The sequence below is a fragment of the Myotis brandtii genome, unplaced genomic scaffold (assembly GCF_000412655.1).
Source record: "Myotis brandtii unplaced genomic scaffold, ASM41265v1 scaffold475, whole genome shotgun sequence".
Lineage (NCBI taxonomy): Eukaryota > Metazoa > Chordata > Mammalia > Chiroptera > Vespertilionidae > Myotis > Myotis brandtii.
This window is the reverse complement of record NW_005368148.1, coordinates 113,925-134,152: the sequence shown is the minus strand read 5'-3', so window position 1 is coordinate 134,152 and position 20,228 is coordinate 113,925. Positions and strand designations below refer to the sequence as shown.

The following is a 20,228-nucleotide window of genomic DNA, read 5'->3' as shown; positions in this document are numbered from 1 at the left end:
TTCTGGGCCAGCTTTAGCTCTGAGGCCTCGCTGCTGAGAGCAGGTTTCTGGCCTTTACCTTCTGTATTTGATACAATGTTGTGTTCCGGCTGGCTGAAGCCCGGCTAACTGAAAGCCGGTTTCTGGGGTTTTGTTTAGCTTCTATATTTGCAACATAGTTGCTTAGAGTTGCAGCTGAGAGGCCGGCAAGTCAGGTGGGGAACATTAGAGTCTGCCATCACTGGAGCAAGCAAGCCTCCCTGTTCACTTCAGTGCACGGCTGCCGGCCACCATCTTGGCTGACAGTTAATTTGCATAAGGATAGCCAATGGGAAGGGTAGCAGTCATACGCTAATTACCATGTTTCTCTTTTATTAGTGTTGATAATTTTTATTGATATTTACTACCTCAGCTACCCCCTCCCCCCAACGTCCAGAAGGTCGTTTGGCTGTCCGATATAATTAGTGTATCACACTTTTATTATTATAGACTAGAGGCCCAGTGCAATAGGCCTTCCCTTCCCCTGGCTGCCGGCACCGATTTTCCTCTGGCATCCGAGACCCAGGCCTTCGCTCTGGCCAGAGCCTTCAGTCTTTGCTGCTCTGGCCAGAGCCTTCAGTCTTCACTCTGCCACTTTGCACCTATGTATGCAAATTAACCACCATCTTTGTTGGGTTAATTCCATACTCTCCTCATTGGCTGGTGAGTGTAGCAGAGGGATGGTCAATTTGCATGTTTGTCTATTATTAGGTAAGATGAGGCAGTGATACCTCCAAGCAAACTGCATGAGTTAATGTATTTTCTGATTTTCTTTTTTTAGTGGAGCACATTTTTTAAATGATAAAATGATCTGAGGTTATAAACATACATGCTACATTCACAGTTGTCTATTCAAATTTTGAATTATGCAAACTAGGGATGGGAAGGAAAATTATTCTTAATAAATTATAGGTTGCTAGACGAAGTCACTATTAACTAATGTGATAGCAAATCAATTAAAAACATTTCTGATATACATATATTCAACCAACATTCATCTTCTCTTCTTCTTCAACCATATTTGCTATCACTCATTTTCTTCTGTTGACTTTTTTCCATGTCTTAAACTTACCAGCAATATTCATTCTTGGAGCCTTTGAATTTCTTGGTTCTTCTGTCTGTAATGGACATTTTCTAGCTAACTGCTTGGCTAGGCATTGACCTATGAACCAGGAAGACATGGTTTGATCCTTAATCAGAGCATATTGCTAAGTTTTGGGCTCAATCTCCAGTAGGGGGCATATAGGAAGCAGCTGACCAATGATTCTCTCTCATCATTGATGTTTCTATCTCTTTCTCTCTCCCTCTCACTTCCTTTCTGAAATCAATAACAATATATTTTAAAAAAAGATCCACTTTCATTTGTTCTAAGGAATAAACATGTATTATATGCTTAAATTGCTCCACCTGATATGAATATAAACCATACTAGCCCTAGTGTATACTTCACAGTTTAGGAAGTAGCTATAGATGGGGTGATAACAACTACTTTCATATTTATGAATCAACATAACATATTTAAAGCATATTTAATTAAATTACATTAACAATTCCAGTTAGAAATGTGTGGCATTTCACCATTTGTTTTGAAAACTGCTGTGGGAGGGATTTTAAGTTCAAGAAAGTTTCAAATCATCTAGGGATTACTGTTTTCATCCAGTATTGCTAAGAACCTTTACACTGCTGATTACTTTATTCAAAAGTAGTAATAGTGACCCATTTCAGATTTCCAGTGTCCTAGCAGAGAAGAAAGTTCTTAGCCCTATAGCTTCACGAAGAATGATCAATGATCTACCAGTCAATATTCCATCATGAGGAACAGAAGAAGTGATAGGACCATTCGTGCTAAAGGGGTATTTTGGAGAGAAAGTTTCTGGGGGACAAGGAATGCTGGGCTCTAAAACCTCAGAGAACACGCAGGGAAAGAGCAGATGCAGACATTGCTTAGGAAAGGTCCTGGACAGAGAAAAACCCCAGGAGCTTTATTCTAAAACCAGTAATTGAACTTTAGTGCATCGTCCATCCATAATTTCCTAAATAATTTCCACTGGGGCCTCACTCCCCAACTAAACTAAAAATTACACAACAGTGTGTTGGATATGCAAAAAAAAAATCTCAAAGCCAAGACCCCTCACTCCCTTTTAAAAAGTATCTCCCTACGGATGTCCTGTCCACTTTTTAGTATAACCTTTGTCTTTTTCATCATCCTAATTTATTTCTTTCACCCTTATTGCCTGGATTAGAAGTCAAAACACTGGTGGGACAGATGAGACACACAGTTATGTCTTGTTTGGCTCATGAAAGGTATCAACATTTAACTTAAAATGACTTATCTTTAATATATAGGGGATTTCCTATTATTCTGAAAAAAATTGTAGGATCTTATTTTCTTCATGTTCACAAATGGATAGAACCTTATAGGCCTTCTCACCTTCTACTACAGAGGGCCATTCTTACTGCCCTTCAAGGCCCATGGCCTATGTTCCAACAGTCTATGCAAATGAAATTAATATTGCTTCAGTTGTTTGCCTTAATAAGGTAAAATTAAGTTTTTTTTTTCTATAGAAAAATGGTTCATTTAGGATTAAATGTGTGTGTGTGATGTAATTTAATTCTATAAAATTCAGATTTATTCCTATTAGACATAAGATTACAATATAGGATTTAAACAAAAAGAAAAGGTACAATTAGAGTACAATATCTTTTCTTCTTTCTTTCTTTCTTTCTTTCTTTCTTTCTTTCTTTCTTTCTTTCTTTCTTTCTTTCTCTTTCTCTTTCTTTCTTTCTTTCTTTCTTTCTTTCTTTCTTTCTTTCTTTCTTTCCTTTTTATTTAAAAAATGTTTCTATTGATTTCAGAGAGGAAGAAAGAGGGAGATAGAAATATCAATGATGAGAGAGAACCATTGATCAGCTGCCTCCTGCACACATCCCACCGGGAATCGAGCCCTCAACCCGGGCATATGCCCTTGACTGGAATCAAAAACAGGACCCTTCAGTCTGCAGGCCGATGCTCTATCCACTGAGCAAACTGGCTAGAACTAGAATGTATTTTCTTAAATGTGTTTTTCATTTCTTTGGAAACCAGAGGTTATTTTGCGTGATTGAATCTTTTTGTTATTGTTAATAACATTGGCATTCTGAAATTTAAAATGAGGGGTCACTAACTTTTAGAATTATTTTTCTGTATAAAATGCCTGAGCTTGCTGGCTTTTTCTGCCTTCCCGTTCACTCCAGCAGTCGCTTTCCATGTGGGACACTATTTAGTAAACAAATGAGGAAAGGAAGATCATAAATTAAATATGTGATTAAATGCCAAAAAAAAATTCTAGGTAGCTTAAGGAGATAAGTAACAACCTATTTTGCTAATGCTTAGAAACTTTTCTATTTACTTATCACTTTGAAATTATATATTCAGAAGGTTTGCAGCTGCTGACCTTTTAGAAAATGATTCTTTGGCATAAGCGAAGCAGAATGCATCCTTGCACACACAGCTTCAGCAGTAATGAGCAGAGCCAAATTGTTTGCTAGCATAAAACTTGTCTTACAGTCACAATAGTAAGATTTTAAAATATATGAAGAAGAGACATGATTTTTTTACATAAAATAGGCATTGGCAAATGTATATTGGATAGTATCATTTAATTCCTCCATAAGTTATGAAAAAATTCTATTTCCTCATCAAGGTGCATACCTTCCATCGAAAATAACTCACAATGACTTGAGGATGACTAGGAAAAGTAAACAATAGGATGACAAAGAAATTTGGAATCATGATTTCAGTGCCATGCAACATCCATAAGCAGTCTAGCCAGAAGGACACTAATTTCTTTAAAAGATTTTATTTATTTATTAAATATAATTTTATTGATTTCAGATAGAGATAGAAACATCAATGATGAGAAAGAATCATGGATCAGCTGCATCCTGCACGCCCCGCTACTGGGGATCGAGCCCGCAACCCAGGCATGCGCCCTAACCAGGAATCGAACCCAGACCTCCTGGTTCATAGGTTGACGCTCCTTGTAACCACTGAACAACACCAGCCAAGCTTAAAAAAGATTTAATATTTTGGCAGTTAACAATCAAGTTAGGATGTTATAAAATTGTAGAACTAAAGGTATGTACTTTTTTTTTATTCAGAAAAATGAAACTGCCATATGGAGCTAAAAGTCATTTACTTGGTGTCAGCACTGATGATCTGATATAGCCCTATACAAAGTATTAGTTAAGATTAATATAAAATATTAAGACTTCCATTAAAATAAGCTTTAATATTTTATAACCTCGTACAGTCATCTATAAATTTACCTTACTCTGTATAAAACTCTTATTGTTAGAGTTGTTGTGTCCATAAGTGTATAGCCTACTGCATAAAACTGTAATTTATTTTATTTGTAGTAAATTTGCTCTTTAATTTATTCATATTTCAGATATAGAATTCTGGGATTTGTTGATAAGATCTGTCTAAGGAAGTGACAAACACTATTTACCTTAGCAATAAGACAATAACTCAGAATAGAGGTGAGACTTACAGAAAAGACACTTAACTTTGGGTGGTTAACACACAATACAATGTACAGATGATGTATTGTAGAATGTATACCTGAAACCTATATACTGTCCCACAATTTAAAAAATAAATAACCAAATACTTAGAACTTTCCCTCCCATACGAAATATTTACCAGATCTCCCCATCCCTTTAATTTTTGAGTAAAGTGCTGTACACTTTTTCAAAGCTTAATGGCTAAGAGTATATCCTGTATTTTGAATTTTATTTAATATATAAATTATGTGGGACACACTTTATTACTGTGTTTTGTGCCTTGTTTGAAACAATCAAAATACTTACTATCAAAGAATGAGAGAGAGAGAGAGAGAGAGAGAGAGAGAGAGCTTGAGAATGAAATACAAGAGATCTTAAACAGGTATTCTAGTTTATTCACATTGAAAGAAACAAGAAGCATGGCCTGAGGCGAGCCCAGAGAAGCATTTCAACCTTTAATAACATTTCTCTCAAACATTTACATAAGCCTGGGACTCTACAGCATCTTTTATTGAATCATTTTCTATATACTATGGTGTCCCCCAAAATGTATGCACACACTTTGAATAATTATAAAGGCTGTGTTTATTAAAATATATTTCATTTTCATAATTGAGTTATCAGCTATTAAAGTGTGCAAACATTTTGGGAGGACATGCTGTATATATTCATAGCACCTTTAACCTCTTGGTTACACCCTCAACCTTTTCATGTTACCCCAGAGGGATACTGTCATCCAGGCTGCCTGATAGTAGCCATCTTGGTTCCTCAGTTCCCCCTATTCTCAACATCTGATGCAGTCTCACATCTGGGGGTCTAGTCATCGTCTACTCCAGTGGTTCTCAACCTTCTGGCCCTTTAAATACAGTTCCTCATGTTGTGACCCCCAACCATAAAATTATTTTTGTTGCTACTTCATAACTGTAATTCTGCTACTGTTATGAATCATAATGTAAATATCCGATATGCAGGATGGTCTTAGGCCAGTGGTCGGCAAACCGCAGCTCGCGAGCCACATGCGGCTCTTTGGCCCCTTGAGTGTGTCTCTTCCACAAAATACCACGTGCGGGTGCGCAGGTACAGTGCGATTGAAACTTTGTGGCCCATGCGCAGAAGGCGGTGTTCGGCCTGGGTGAGTCTATTTTGAAGAAGTGGTGTTAGAAGAAGTGGGGGGTGTCGGTCAGTCAGGTGACAGGAGATGGGCTGCGGGATACGCAGCGAGGGGGAGGTACATTGTTTTGAGGTACCTTCGCTGAGGTCGACCCCTTCCAACTCTCCCATCCACACTCATCTATCTGAAACAAGTATACAAGCCAAGTGTGGAAGGGGTCGACCTCAGCGAACGTACCTCAATCAGATCGAGGACGTTTTTAGCAAAGGCCAGCTTAGGAGTACCCTAATTAAGTTAATAACAATGTACCTACCTATATAGTTTAAGTTTAAAAAATTTGGCTCTCAAAAGAAATTTCAATCGTTGTACTGTTGATATTTGGCTCTGTTGACTAATGAGTTTGCCGACCACTGTCTTAGGCGACCCCCCAAAGGCGTCGCGACCCACAGGTTGAGAACCGCTGGTCTACTCTGAGCTGTTCTGCAGTCTACTCTACCACTACTCTGATAGCCCTTCTAGAAAAAAATGTCCTACCAGTTTCAACCTTGCTCTCTTTCTAGAATGAAGAAGAATGAAGAAGAATGAAGATAAATAGACAAAAAGGGGAGTGTTGTGAACACTTGAATATCAAAAAATGTTGTCACATGACACTCTGTTTGAACCTTGGGAATATTCCTAAAGGCGTGTTGTTTGTTTAAGGTTTTTCTTTCAATGAGTACAAGGCCCTTTTTACCAGCAGTGTGTGCCTCTCTACCAGGGACCCTTAGGAGGTCTGCAGGGCAGAGTTGGGCTAACTCCTTACTATAAATCTGAGAGATAGGTAGTTGCAAACTATAACGAATGAAAAACAGCAAAATAAAAATTTAATCTTCTACTCTGCCAAGCCTAGTGATTTTGACAATGGCAGACAAGATAACTGTTTCAAATGAATAGCCAACCTCTACCTTCCTCCCCTCCCTCTCCTAGCCTCATGCTTCCACCAAAGAAACTGCAGGGGAGGAGTGACCATATGAATTCATCGTTTCTTTCCGTGGTGCCCTCTCCCTCCCTGGAAGCATGTGAGGGTCTGTAACTCTGAACTCAGCTCCTGCTCTGGCTCTGACAAGGACAGGGAAACATTCTCATGGAACGCTCTGTGGCATCATTTGTTGGCGGTTGCTTTCAGGTTGTGATGACACTCCACATCACCTTTCATTTCTCAAATTTGCTGGGAGCTCACAATATCTTCTTAACTTTACATCCATAAAGGACATTTAGCAAGGACCTTCTACTCTCTCACATAGATAGTGATATCCTTTTGCCTCTGGATCTGTCCATTTTTGTATGATGGTAGTGTTATGTTCAAATCGCAAGTTAAAAACTGTCTGGCTCCCTTGACTCAACACTGCCTATGTATTCATCCAGCTCCTGAGAATGAGCCCGAACCAGTCATCCCAGGGCCCATCTGAATGCCATTCCATGGCTGTTGTACAGCAGCCCGGACTCTGACTTGGCAGGCCCAGAGAGGCAGGCTTTACCTCGTTTCCGTGTAACTGCGCCTGGCTCTCTCCTTCCAGGAAGGACTCAGTGGCATAAGCCACCCAGAGACCAGTGAAACTGGAGCATATGTTTCCAGAAAGATTATTTTTTAAGACTTCATTTTTAGAGCAGAGTGAGGTTCAAAACAAAAATGAGAGAAAAATACAAAGATTTCTAATATATCCCTTGCCACTCACATATTATAACCTCCCCTATTATCAAAATCACTCACTAGAATGGCTTATTTATTTATTTATTTATTTATTTATTTATTTATTACCAAGGTTAAACCTACATTGACATGTCATAATCACCCAACATCTACAGTTTACCTTTGATTTCACTCTTGCTGTTACACATTCTTTGGGTTTCACATATGAATAAGGACATATCCATCAGTAAAATACAGACTATTTTCACTTCCCTAAAAATCCTCTGAGCTCTGTCTATTCATCTTTTCCCTGCCCACCCTAATGACTGCTGATCTTTTTATTTTACCTGTAGTTTTTCTTTTTTACAGAGTATCATAAAGTGAAACTATACAGTACATAGCAGTATGTAGTCTTTTCAGATTGGCTTCTTTCACTTAGTAATTAGACATTTAAGATCCCTCTGTCTTCTCATTGGTGGATAACTCATTTCTTTTTAGCACTGAATTTGTCTGAATGTACCACCATTTATTTACTCATTCACTTACTGAAGAACATCTTGTTTGTTTCAAATTTTTGGCAATTTTCATAAGGTTGCTATAAATATCCCTGTGCAGGATTTTGGATTTACATGTTTACTAGAAAGAATTTTCAGAAATTATCATTTTATTAAGTAAGATAATATGTTCTAAATTTTTTTTCTCTGTATACATTCTCCCCTCTACATGTAATTACACACTAACCATGTTGTACATACTAGCTTAAGAGCTTGCTGGTAGTTGCTGGGAACTGATGTTTGTCTTTTTATGTGTTGAATTTGTGTCCTTACCACATAAGCTTGCTTTCTGGTAGTTGTGATGAAAACGAACTCCTGGTTGAGACCGAGGGTGATATAATGAATCTGTTATCAATACGTTGCTGAGGAAAATTACCAAGGAGAAAAAAAATCTAGTAGGATACAGAGTGATGAAGAAGTTTGTGAATCTCCACCTGCTAATTTTAAGTTCTTTCAAACATAAACACATCTCCAAATGCATATAGCATACATAGTCACAAAAAGGAGCTATTCCCATCTCACAGAGTATAAAAATGTTGAAATATGCTGATGCATGTGATAAATTATGAACATTTTGTAAATGTACCCCAATGATTTCTAAAAGAAAATTAAGTATGGATTTTTTAAAAACTGAGTTATTTAAAAGCTCTACTTTAGCAGAGGATGTGTTTAGCAATTGAGACTGTTTAGCAGTACACATCAATAAATTAAGCCAAAGGCAAGTAGACACACAATAAAATTACTAGTTTGGCTTAATACTTTTAAGAAGCCCTGGGACTCCCCGGCCAACGTGGCTCAGTGGTTGAGCATCGACCTATGAATCAGGAAGTCATGGTTCAATTCCTGGTCAGGGCACATGCCCAGGTCTGTGGGCTAGATCCCCAGTGGAGTGTGTGCAGGAGGCAGCCAACCAATGATTCTCTCTCATCATCGATGTTTCTATCTCTCTCTCACTTCCTCTCTGAAGTCAATAAAAATATATTTTAAACAGAAGCCCTGGAACCTTTAAAAATGAATGCTTATTATACCGGTAGGATATGATACCCACATGTTTTATTACTACCATTTAAAATGCAAGAAAAGAGAAATTAAGGTATTTTAAGAGCAGGACTAGAATTAATGGTCTTATTGGGAAGTTTCTTAGATTGCCTAAAAAGTTAGAGAAAACATTTGCATGGATTGTTTCCTTTAGACTTTTAAGATAAGGACAATTGCACAGTACATTATAATATCTGGCAGATGTGCATTTAATCACCATATTTTAGAAATTTAATGTAAAAGAAAAATGTAAAGCATTTAGTCTCTGGGTTGTTTATTGATACTCTGTGATGACACTCAAATAACTTTGGCAGAATTCTGAGTAGTTGGCAGTCTCTTCAAAATAAGCCATTTAAGGAGTACAACATTACTGCACTATATCAAGTCACATTCTTCTAAAACTAAAATATTAATCTTTCACAATAAGCCACCAAACAGCAGCATCTTTGCAATATACTATAGCAGCATCTTTGCAGAGTTCCTAAGCTCCTTTTAAAAGTGGGATAATCTACATGACAGGAGATAAAATATCATAATAGCTATAGCTATAATTATCTGCTTGGCAGAATAAGCTCTGTATAGACTCAGACATTAAAACACAAATATTTATTAAACTAAATATTTTAGTTCAGCTCAGCTTATATGTTCAAGGGAATTGGTGAACAATATGAAAAAAATATATAGATTGGTCTTCTGTCTTTTTATTTTTTTTATCTCTTGTTTAAAAAGAAAACTGTTTTCATTGCAGAACACTTAGAAAATACAAACTTATTCACAGAAAAATAGTTAACCACAAATAAACCATAATTCTCCACGTGAGGTAGAACATTTTCCTGGTATAGTATTTTTGTATATGTTTCCTTTTCTGTGGACACACATAGGGTTTACTTCCAATTTTTTAAATGAATCATAATAACTATAATTAACTTAATATGCTTTCATGCTTACTAGGGATTGACTTAAAAAAAAGAACCTCAACTTTTCGTGATTTCTTAAGTGTTGCTAATAGATACTTAAGTTTGTTTAAACAGAGGCCAGCAAATCTGCAGACATTTTGGGCTTATTTTAAAGGATATACAAAAAAAAAAAGTTTGTCAACTCTTCAAAGGAGTAAAAGGAATATTTCTAATGCTGCATAATAAATCCACGATGAAGTGAATAGAATAATGCAGGTATTATGTATATTATAGAAGTTTTCAAAATTTGTTGGTTTAATTCTATTAAAAACACATTTTTTAATAATTGACAATTCTTTCTTTAAAAATATAAATCTGGAAAACGCAACGCTTAGAATAAATAGAAAGTACAAATCAAAGAAGAGTAATGGAAGCTCCATTATAGAATCAGTAGACAAAATAAGCCACAAAACACATTCCCACACTTAGTTTGAAATAGAAACCAGCACTCAATAGATTATTTCACTCCTACCTAATAGAGCAGAATCTATAATAATAAAAGTGCAATATGCTAATTAGACCAGATGTCCTTCTGGACGACCTTCCAGATGAAGCTGGAGCTGAGAGGAAAGCCCGGGTCCTGGGTGCCAGAAGGAAGCCAGTGCCAGCAGCCGGGGGAAGGAAGGCCTACTCTTGCACGAATTTCATGCATCAAGCCTCTAGGCTTTAAATATTTGTACATTAACATTTTGAGATGCTAAGAGTGTTGTGAAAAAAAGTGCTAATTATATCTATTTTGGGTTCTGATAAGAAAACATCTTTTCAAAATACTTAATATGAATTAGGAATTAGTTATTCAATATGGCAGACAACCTGCATGAAAATTCATACTTATTTGTCTGCCCTAGACTTTCTGTCAGTTTTTCTGTTCCCATGCACTTTCAGTTTTCCCATTAACCATTTCTTAATCGCCATGTCTAATAAACTATGGATCCTAATCCTTACCAGATTCCAGCTAATTTAAGTTAGCAGTGTAAGACTTACCTTGTGATATACTTCTTTTGGAGGAATATAATGTATTTCAGTTAGATGAAATAATAATCAACTCTATCTATTGACAAAGAAAAATTCCAGCCAGTATCTGAATGCATTCCTGGGCTGATCCTAAATCAAATAATTCCTTCACAATAAAAACTAAGCAACTATCTAGAATTTGTCATAGTATAATCCAAGTAAAGCATTACCAGTGAATGGCGATATTTAAACCCTTACCTGGGAAAAGCTAAAGGAGAGTTGTTTGTGAATTTGGGTTGAAGCTTTTATTTAGTACTTCTACACATAACAAACATAGCATTAAAATGGGAAGAAATCCCTCTTCGATACGTCACTTGAAAACAGAAAGCTCACTCACCATTCCGACTCTCTTCATCAATAGCGACTATGGTAGCTGGTGGTCCTCCCCTAGCTAGTTTGCAATCTAAAGAGAGAAAACAACCAAAGGTAATAAGTTACAACTATGGGAGCACTCACCCTGAGATCAAATTCACTGAGACAGTGAGATGGGCAGTGACAGTTAAAAAGAAAAATCCTACAAGCAAACTAATATGGGTCATTACTTTTAACAGCTTTTAATTATTTAAAAAAATCCATATGAACCACATAGATTACTTTACCACATCATAACATAGTTACTTTGTATATTGTGAAGCTATTCAAATCTGAATGAGAAAACACCAGCAGAGACCACAGGGGAGCAAAAGTCTTTCAGGACAGAGATAATGGGATGGTAATATAACCCAAAGAAATAACATAAAGGAATGATCAACAAGGATAAGTTGTAATTAAAGCTTCACAACAGAAACAAACATAATTAGACTTTAATTGTGATAAAGAGTCTAATTAAAGGAAGTGGATAAAATTTTAACGATGTTCTAAAGAGAATGAAACAAAGACAGACAAGCAATGCTCATGAGGCTGTTTGGAATTTTAATTTTTGTCATCTTACCCTCATATTGCCAGTCTGGAGTCAAAAGTATAGAGTCATCAAGGGAAGCAGATCAGAAAAATGGAAGGAAGAAAGGAAGAAAGAATATATGTATATATTTAGCGAAGATTGACGGATATACGTAGCATTATATAATAACAGATACATCACCAAATGGTTTGTGGAAAAAGAAATATGTAAAATCCTTAAAACAAATTTTCAAATTCTAATATAATATTAACACATTAACGCAATATTATATGCCACTTGAAACTGATATAAAGTACATTTATATGTTTCCTGAAAAAAGTAAATACAAATTACTTATGAACTATTATTCCATGTTGAACAAACCTTAAGCACAATGCCTGTCAATCACTGATGACTAATTCATTGTGTTAAACAATACCAATACCCTGCCAAAAATCTCCTGATAATGAACATATAAGTAGCTTCATGAGCTGTAATATCCACGATAATTAAAATGTGAAGGTGTTGCATGCAAGATGTCCACCGCACATATCTGAGACAGAAAGCACTCCCCGAGGCAGTCCCTGGGATAGCTGTGCTGTGCAGGTAAATGCACTTGGCACACTCCTGAGACTGAGGCGTAAATCACAACTGCTTAAAGCCATCCAAGTATGTGTGTTTCTTGGGAGATGACTTCAAGGCTTATTACTTATTTATTTGTGAAAATTCTATCTATTATGCAGATGGGCATGAATAACAAAGCCTTTGGCAAGCACTATTCAATACTGTAAGGTATGTGCTCTCTCAAATGAAGCTTAAAATCTCACAGATCTACAGTATTCTGTCCTTGTCACTGTGCAAGGAGTTTCAAGCCACAGCATTTTTAGATCTAAAATATGTCCTGTTGCTAACACCCCTTCCTCCACCTCCTCTCTCCCCTCCCCATATAGCACAGCTGCTCACTATATGTCACTCTTACTGGTTTCCTCACCTATTTCCATCTTGCATTCATCTGTTCATTCCATGAGAATTATTTTCATGCACCCAAATCAAAGGTAAAGTAATGGTACTTCTTGGCATAAAAGCATTACATGTTTCCCAATACAGAGCTTTTCTGAACTAAATGGTAATGAAAACATTCCCAAGGATGTTACGGTATCTACATCCTTTAGAATTAAGCACTATGCCCTCCTGTTACATCAGACACCTTATTCTTGCTGAAGCGTACCTTGTATTTTGGGGGAAGTTTTATTACCTAGATTAAATTCAGCTTCTACTTCTGCCTGGCAAATCTATGCTTCTCTTGGTGAAACTATAATTCACCTGTAACCATGAAAACTCACCCAAATTGTAATCAGAATTTTTTTTCCTCCCATGTCTTCATAAAGAAAACCTGGCCAGTTCTTACTAGAAGCAATTCTTGAATTATCAAACATCGCTTCCATTCATATTTCAGAGAGAAGTAACTTTTTTGGACTATTCCCTCTTCTTATATATATGGCCACTGTCTTAATTAAGTCCATCATTGCTAGAGAGAGTAGACAAAAACCATGTATTTGCGTGTGAGTATTGGTGGTAGAGGTACAGATATATAATCAATAACTTTTGGGGGCAGGAAAGGTAAAAGAAAAGAAGGTGGGAGTTTGATATAAATATTTAAACTTTTTCCAGTTGGTTATTATTAAATTTATGGATAGACTTTCTTTATATAACTAATCCAAGTTAAACTCCTGATACCTCATCCCCGTCTAATTCCCCTATCCTTTCCACTCTTATAGTTTATTGTCTACCATAACAAACTAAGTTTATGTTTGTTGTGCCATTGCTGAAACTTTCTTCCTCTTCTGATTTTCCTGGTGAACTTCAATTTCTCTTTTAAGAATCTGGCAAAGCATCACCTCTTCTAGAAAACCTTCCTTCTTCTCAGTCTAGATTAAATGTCCCTTCTTTGTATTCTAATGTATTCCATTGGAAAATAGTGAATCTTTCTCAAAACTCCCATAGACCAAGTCTGTGTCACATTCATCTCAGGAACCTCAGAACCTAGCAAGAAGTTGGTCCTGAAAGAAGGTTTGTTGAAGATTTTCTGAGCTACAATCTGCCCAACTACAAACTCCCATGAACACCCTTCCATGAGAGCTGCTCAGAAGTCGGTTTTCATTATGTATTCACCAGATAAAAAACATCCCAAGAGTAAAGGCCATTTCCTGTCAATCAGGCCCTTTCAAATGACTCCTACTAAGCTTTATTGATCCAGTAGGTTCCACATTACCCCGTAATATGTTTTTATGTACAAAAATTACTTTATCTATTCTGGATCAAACCAAGTATAGTTAATTTTTAAAGACTCACAACATAATGAAGAGAGATTAGTCAGATACATAAAATTAATCTATTAATAACATCGTTCACAAGAGCCAGAGTGTTTGTTTTGAAATAATGCATTCATGAAAGTATAATTAGTTTTGACATGTACAAAAAAATGTTAATAACCAGTATATTCAGAATTGTCTTGATAAAAGTAAATATGGGGTGGAATAGCCAGGGACTATTATGTATGCAAAATATCCAAATGGAGATCAAAGTGAAGACTGAAAGGCAATTTTGGGCCTGGTGATCCTGTTCTCTATGGACTATGGGTAATCTGCCACAGGAAAAAAACAAACATGTTAGCTGATGACACCTGTACCTTAGAAACTGATTTCCTTAATCTATTTAATTTCACCCTTGACTGATTTGGTTCAATCACAAATTCATTGTCTTCATGACTCAAATTTCTAACTCCTCAGGTCCCTACTTGATCCCCACATCCAATTTGTTTTAAAGTGCAAGATATGATTACAAATGTCTGAATGTTCAGTGTGAGTTATTTCTTCTAATTTGTCATCAGCTAAAAATAAGCCATACATTTTTAAATAATCTCATGCAACAGGTCAAAGTTAAAACCAAAAAGAAATATTAGAAAGATGTATGTTCTTGTAGTCCACTAAATTTCTTTCAGAGGGGGCGGGTCTGTCAGCCTGGCCTGTGCCCTCTCACAGTCCAGGACCCCTCAGGGGATGTCCTACTGCCACGGAGGCGGGAGAGGCTCCTGCCACCACCACTGAGCTTGCCAGCCGTGAGCCCGGCTTCCTGCCTTGAGCGTCTGCCCCCTGGTGGTCAGTGCATGTCGTAGCATCTGTTCATTCCACTGTTCAGTCAATTTGCATATTAGGGTTTTATTAGATAGGATTCTTTGTCAGAAGTTCATAGATCTTCATTTCTTTAGGGTAAGTCATTAGAGTTTTATTTGTTTCCTTTGGTGGTGTCATGTTTCACTGCTCCTTCATGATCCTTGTGGCCTTAAATTGGTGCCTGTGCATTTGAGGAAGTAAGAACCTCTTCAAGTCTTTACATATGAGCTTTGACAGGAAAGGCCTTCATCAGTCAGCCCACCTAGAGATTCTGGTTGAACTGCCTAGTGGCACCTATTTACAGGTTTTTTGTTGAAGTCCTTGATTAGGCAGGTCTGGTGCCTGGGTCAGAAGGATGACAGGTCTGGTGCTTGGTACATGGGGACCAGCCTGGTGGTTGGGCCTATAAGGGCAAGTGGAAGCCTCGTTCATTGTGATGGGCCTGAAACTGGAGCCTACAATGATACCCTTGGGTCTAGGTCTGTGTGAGAGGACCTTGATTCTGGATCCACAGGGGCCAACCAGATAGCAGTTGCCAGTGGGGTATGTACAGCATCTGGGTCCCCAGGGTTCAGTTTAGTAGTATTCTAAAAATAACAATCTCCTGATGAAAAATATTACCAAAGGTTTTTTTGTAAAATAAAATGGGCTGAAATGAGATATGTCCAGGGAGCTGGGGGAATGAGGGTAGGCCTTGTGCTAGAGTGAGCCTGGAACCTGGGGCTGTGGTGGCCAGCCTGAAGGTTGGTTCTGTGGAGGCCTGCGTGGTGGTAGAATGGGCTGGGAGCCTGGGCCCACAGGAGCTGGTCTGGTACACTGGTTGGTTGAGAGTTTCAGTCTGTGGTAGTTGACCTACAGTGGGATCTAGCCAGGAATCTGGGTTTGCTGGTGCCCATCTAGTGCCTGAGTTCACTGGGTTAATTGGGAGCCTAGGGTCACAGGAGCTGATTAGAGCAGCAGTATCCTGCTGGAACTGGAATAAGCCAAAAGTCTGGGTCTGCAGGAGTCCCTGCATGCCCATGTGAATCCTGGGGCTATGGGAACCAGCCAGCACCTGGGAGAGCAGGGACCCTCACATGTTTTCCAGGGGTAACATACTTCAAAGTGAAGCAGAAGAACTGCTAGAGGAAGCAGGGAAAAGTTTCACTGTCTGGCACAGAAAGCTTATTTAAATTTACAAAGATAATGGAAAATTCAGCATCATTTTCCCATTGCCTTATTTTCTCAATCCCACGGAAAAAGTTGGTCTGCAGTTTTATTATCAAAGGGGTAAGTCTAACAATGAAACGGGTAGGGAGATGGAACTGACAGTTATGAAAAAATAAGCACCTAAAAATAACAACAACAATAAAACAAAACACATCTATTTCCTACTTTTCCATTTGTCTCATCTTGCTTTCACAGTGCTTCCTCAGATACAATTCCACTTTAGTAAACATAATTTCCTTTGGATCATACATCAGAAGTCAAACAAGAGGAAAGCTGAACATAGAAACACAAGCTCCAAATGAACTTATGCTATTTGTTTCACAGTGAATATGAAGTATAATAGGGGGAATGTCTTCATGTGCCAACTATTTTTAAAATTCTATATTTTTATTTAAAAAATATTCCCTTACTGCATTGTAATCCTTGCAGAGAGTGATATCGAAGCCTAGTCAGGATAGTAATATGATCTGACATACACTGGGCAGAGAGAAGAGATTTGTTGCCAAGTTTGGCCGAAGGCATGCTGGCTCCAGGTTGAAACATGTATACCTACAAATTAATTCTTTTAAGAAAAATGAGCTTGGACTACAGTTTGACCATGGCCATAAGAATGAAAGCATATTATTGACAAACTGATTTTTTTGGATTGCAAGTTTTCTTTCACGTTTTTAAAAAACTGAAATGAATAAAGCACAGAAGACAAGAATTTTACCACCCAGGCACTTTAGAGATGATATTTTTGACAGTTTGCTATCCTCGTGTACAACATGTGATGCATAAAGCTTTATGCTCTGCAGTTTACCGCTCATAGGTTCCTTTTTTGACAATCCTCTCCACAGATACCGGTGGTTTTGAAGATCTGCTGCTATTTAAGAGAACTTCTCAAGGGTAGGACTCCATATTTTTTTCTTTATATTTGTCCATATCACACATTTTGCCAACAGTGAGCCCAAAAACACTTTATAGTTATAACTACTTCCCTTGTTGCTTTCTAAGCTACAAGATTTTTTTTATTTTACAATCAGCTTTCCATTCTCAGTACTGTGTGTCTAACAGTATACACATAGCAGCTTTCTATATGGTATTCACAAAGAGAGCAATGCTGCAAATAGTGGGGAGCAATCTTTTTCAGAATTTCCATTACATCAAGAGCATTTTATTATACCTCTCTTCATATTAGTTTACTTGAATATATGAGGAACTTATTATTCTATTGTTATATTTCCCTCCATAAACTTTGGTAATATTTATCATCAGGAGATTGTTATTTTTTTGAAAATTTTCTATTATCTTAGTCAGAGTCAAGAACCAGTAAAATGCTATGCAGCTGTAAAAATGAAAGAACTCTTACCATTTGCAACAGCATGGATGGACCTGGAGAGCATTATGCTAAGCAAAATAAGCCAGTCAGAGAAAGATAAGTATCACATGATCTCACTCATTTGTGAAATCTAATAAACAACATAAACTGATGAATAAAAATAGACCCAGAGGTGCAGAACCATTGAGCAGACTGTCAAACCTCAGAGGGAAGGCAGGGGAAAGTGAGGGGGTGGGAAGAGATCAACCAATGAACTCATATGCATACGTGCATAACCCATGGACACAGACAATAAGGTGGTGAAGGCCTGTGGTGAGGGTCGGGGGTGGGTGGGAGAGATCAATGGGGTAAAAGGGGGCATATGTAATACTTTGAACAATAACGATTAGAAAAAAAGAGCCAATAAATAAGATAAACAGTCCCCGAGACTTCAAATATATACACTAAAGCTCATGAACCTGACACTTAGAGAAAGCCCTACATCTTCCAACTTACTTTCTTTTCCATCCTTTTGTAATAAAATTTATTTTCTTCTTTCCTAACATAAAATGGATTATACAACATTAGTAAAAGTAGAGAATTATAGGGGAAAAGGAGATATGCCTGGGGAAAGACAATTTCTATTTGAAAGCAAGGGCAGAGAAAGTAAAATTTGTTAATAGTAGATCAAGAACTCACAAAGCATAGGAGTTTGGAGCAAATAATGTCCTTCTATACTAAAAGCTCAAGTACTGCTTTAAGGCACACAGTGCTATTTAATAATTATGTTAATGACTCTAACTAATAACCATAGTTTTTAATTTATGCAAACTCTTTAAATAATGAAAAGTATACATTTTAGAAACATTTATGTGCATGAGACTTACAATATAAATTTTGTTAACTAAAATAAAGTGATACTTTGTCCTGTCAAATTGTTTAAAAATTTATTAAAAGAATAATAGCCAGAGTTGGTTAGAGAGAAAGGAAATACAAATTATTAGGTCATTTTGGTGGAGCTATACATTAAAAAAGAAAAGAAAAATTGAAAGGCACTTTGGCAAGAATTTTAAAAGAAAGTTCCCTTGACAGGGAAATTTTACTTTGGAGGATATTCTAATATAGAAGTAATCAGACAAGTACCCAGTATTGTGAAAAGTACATATAACGGTAAACCAATAGAGAGGATTGTTAAATCATGACTTGAACATACTTCACAGATGTGGTGGATATTGTAGACTGGTCCACCCACTCCAACCACTTTTCTAGCATGACTCTTCTGTACCATAGTGGCTGGAGAGCTTAAAATGGCACTTCCAAATTCATTTGCAGGTGAACTTTGCCTCATACCCTGACAAATAGAACATCCTCTCATGACACTTGGAAGAAAAGGACTGTCTGAGCCAAAGGGAACTCTAGTAACACAATGAAAGAAGGGTGGTTCTTTGGAAGTAACTGTGGTCGATAAAATAGTTTCAGGCCCAGGGAGTCCTAGGTGCCATGGAGGATGGTACACCATGAAGTTTCAAACTAGAGAGTTCAGAGTTGTAGGTAGGTGTTTCTCTGGCTCTCTGGATCTTACCTCTGTAGAATAGTTTTCTGATCCCTCTAAATCACCTAGTTTAAGTTAATAAATACATTCCAGATAAAAAGAATGGATTCTATTTGGGTTCTATTGTCTCTACTATAAAAGCTGACAATTTGAAATCAGCCATCCAAAAATACATCCATAGTGTTGAAGAAATTCTAATGCAATGACCAACAATCATGAAGAGTCTTTTGTTTTGTTTTTTAAAGCTGGTTTTAGAGCTCTGTGTAATTTCTGATATTTTAAGTCAGTATATATAAAACCATTCAATATTAAAAGCTAATAAATGATCATTGTGACCTTCCTGCTACCCACCCAGCTTTACTGAGGAATGATTGACAAATTAAAATTATATATATTTAGGATACACAACGTTATGATTTAATATACTATATATTGTGAAATTATTAGCCATCTTTATGGCTAATACAGTTTTGCCTTAATGCTTCATGACCTACTCAGACATCAGATTTTATATTCTGACTCCTGTAAACACTCAAAATTCTTAAAATCTTAAAACTGAGAATCTCAACCCTAAGTGATTTACAGATGCTCCAAAACAAATGTGGACTTCAAAGCTTGGTTATATCAGTAGACTCATGGTTTGTTCTCTGATCAGGCCTCAAGGTAATTTTATTTCCTTCTCCTTTACTTCTCCATGTGATCACCGTATTTTTCAAAAGATATATTTTTCTTCCTTTTTTTAAATCAGCATTTTTAGGGAGTAGTTTTCTGAAATTCCAGTCAACCAAAATCCTAGAAACAGAAAGGCCTCTAAAATTTTAGCTAACTTATCTTAAAATTTTAGGAAAAAACCCCAGCATTTTTCAAGTATGACATTTTGTGTAGTGATATTAATGTTTATGATCTCAATACTAATGCAAATCTACATGAGGCATCTATTTGCATTTGATGATACAACTAAATTCACATATCTACACTAATAAAAGAGAAACATGGTAATTGGCGTACGACCACTACCCTTTTCATTGGCTAATCAGTGAGTATATGCAAATTAACTGTCAGCCAAGATGGCGGCCGGCAGCCAGGCACTGAAGCGAGCATGAGGCTTGCTTGCTGCGGACTCCAACGTTCCCCGCCTCAGTTGCCGGCCTCTCAACTGCAACTCTAAGCAACTATGTACTATGTTGCAAATAAGAAGCTAAACAAAAC

General features: G+C 37.0%; 1 protein-coding gene across 1 annotated transcript in view; it reads right to left on the bottom strand.

The window, feature by feature from the left end:
- PCDH15 (protocadherin-related 15) overlaps positions 1 to 20,228 on the bottom strand; it is a 567,795-nt gene that overhangs the window by 466,600 nt on the left and 80,967 nt on the right. Inside the window, exons 2-3 of the mRNA XM_014547486.1 lie at positions 11,837 to 11,851; positions 11,243 to 11,308 (exon numbers count right to left, since the gene is read on the bottom strand). Coding sequence (XP_014402972.1) covers positions 11,243 to 11,308; positions 11,837 to 11,851 — 81 coding nt within the window. The remainder of the gene's footprint in view (positions 1 to 11,242; positions 11,309 to 11,836; positions 11,852 to 20,228) is intronic.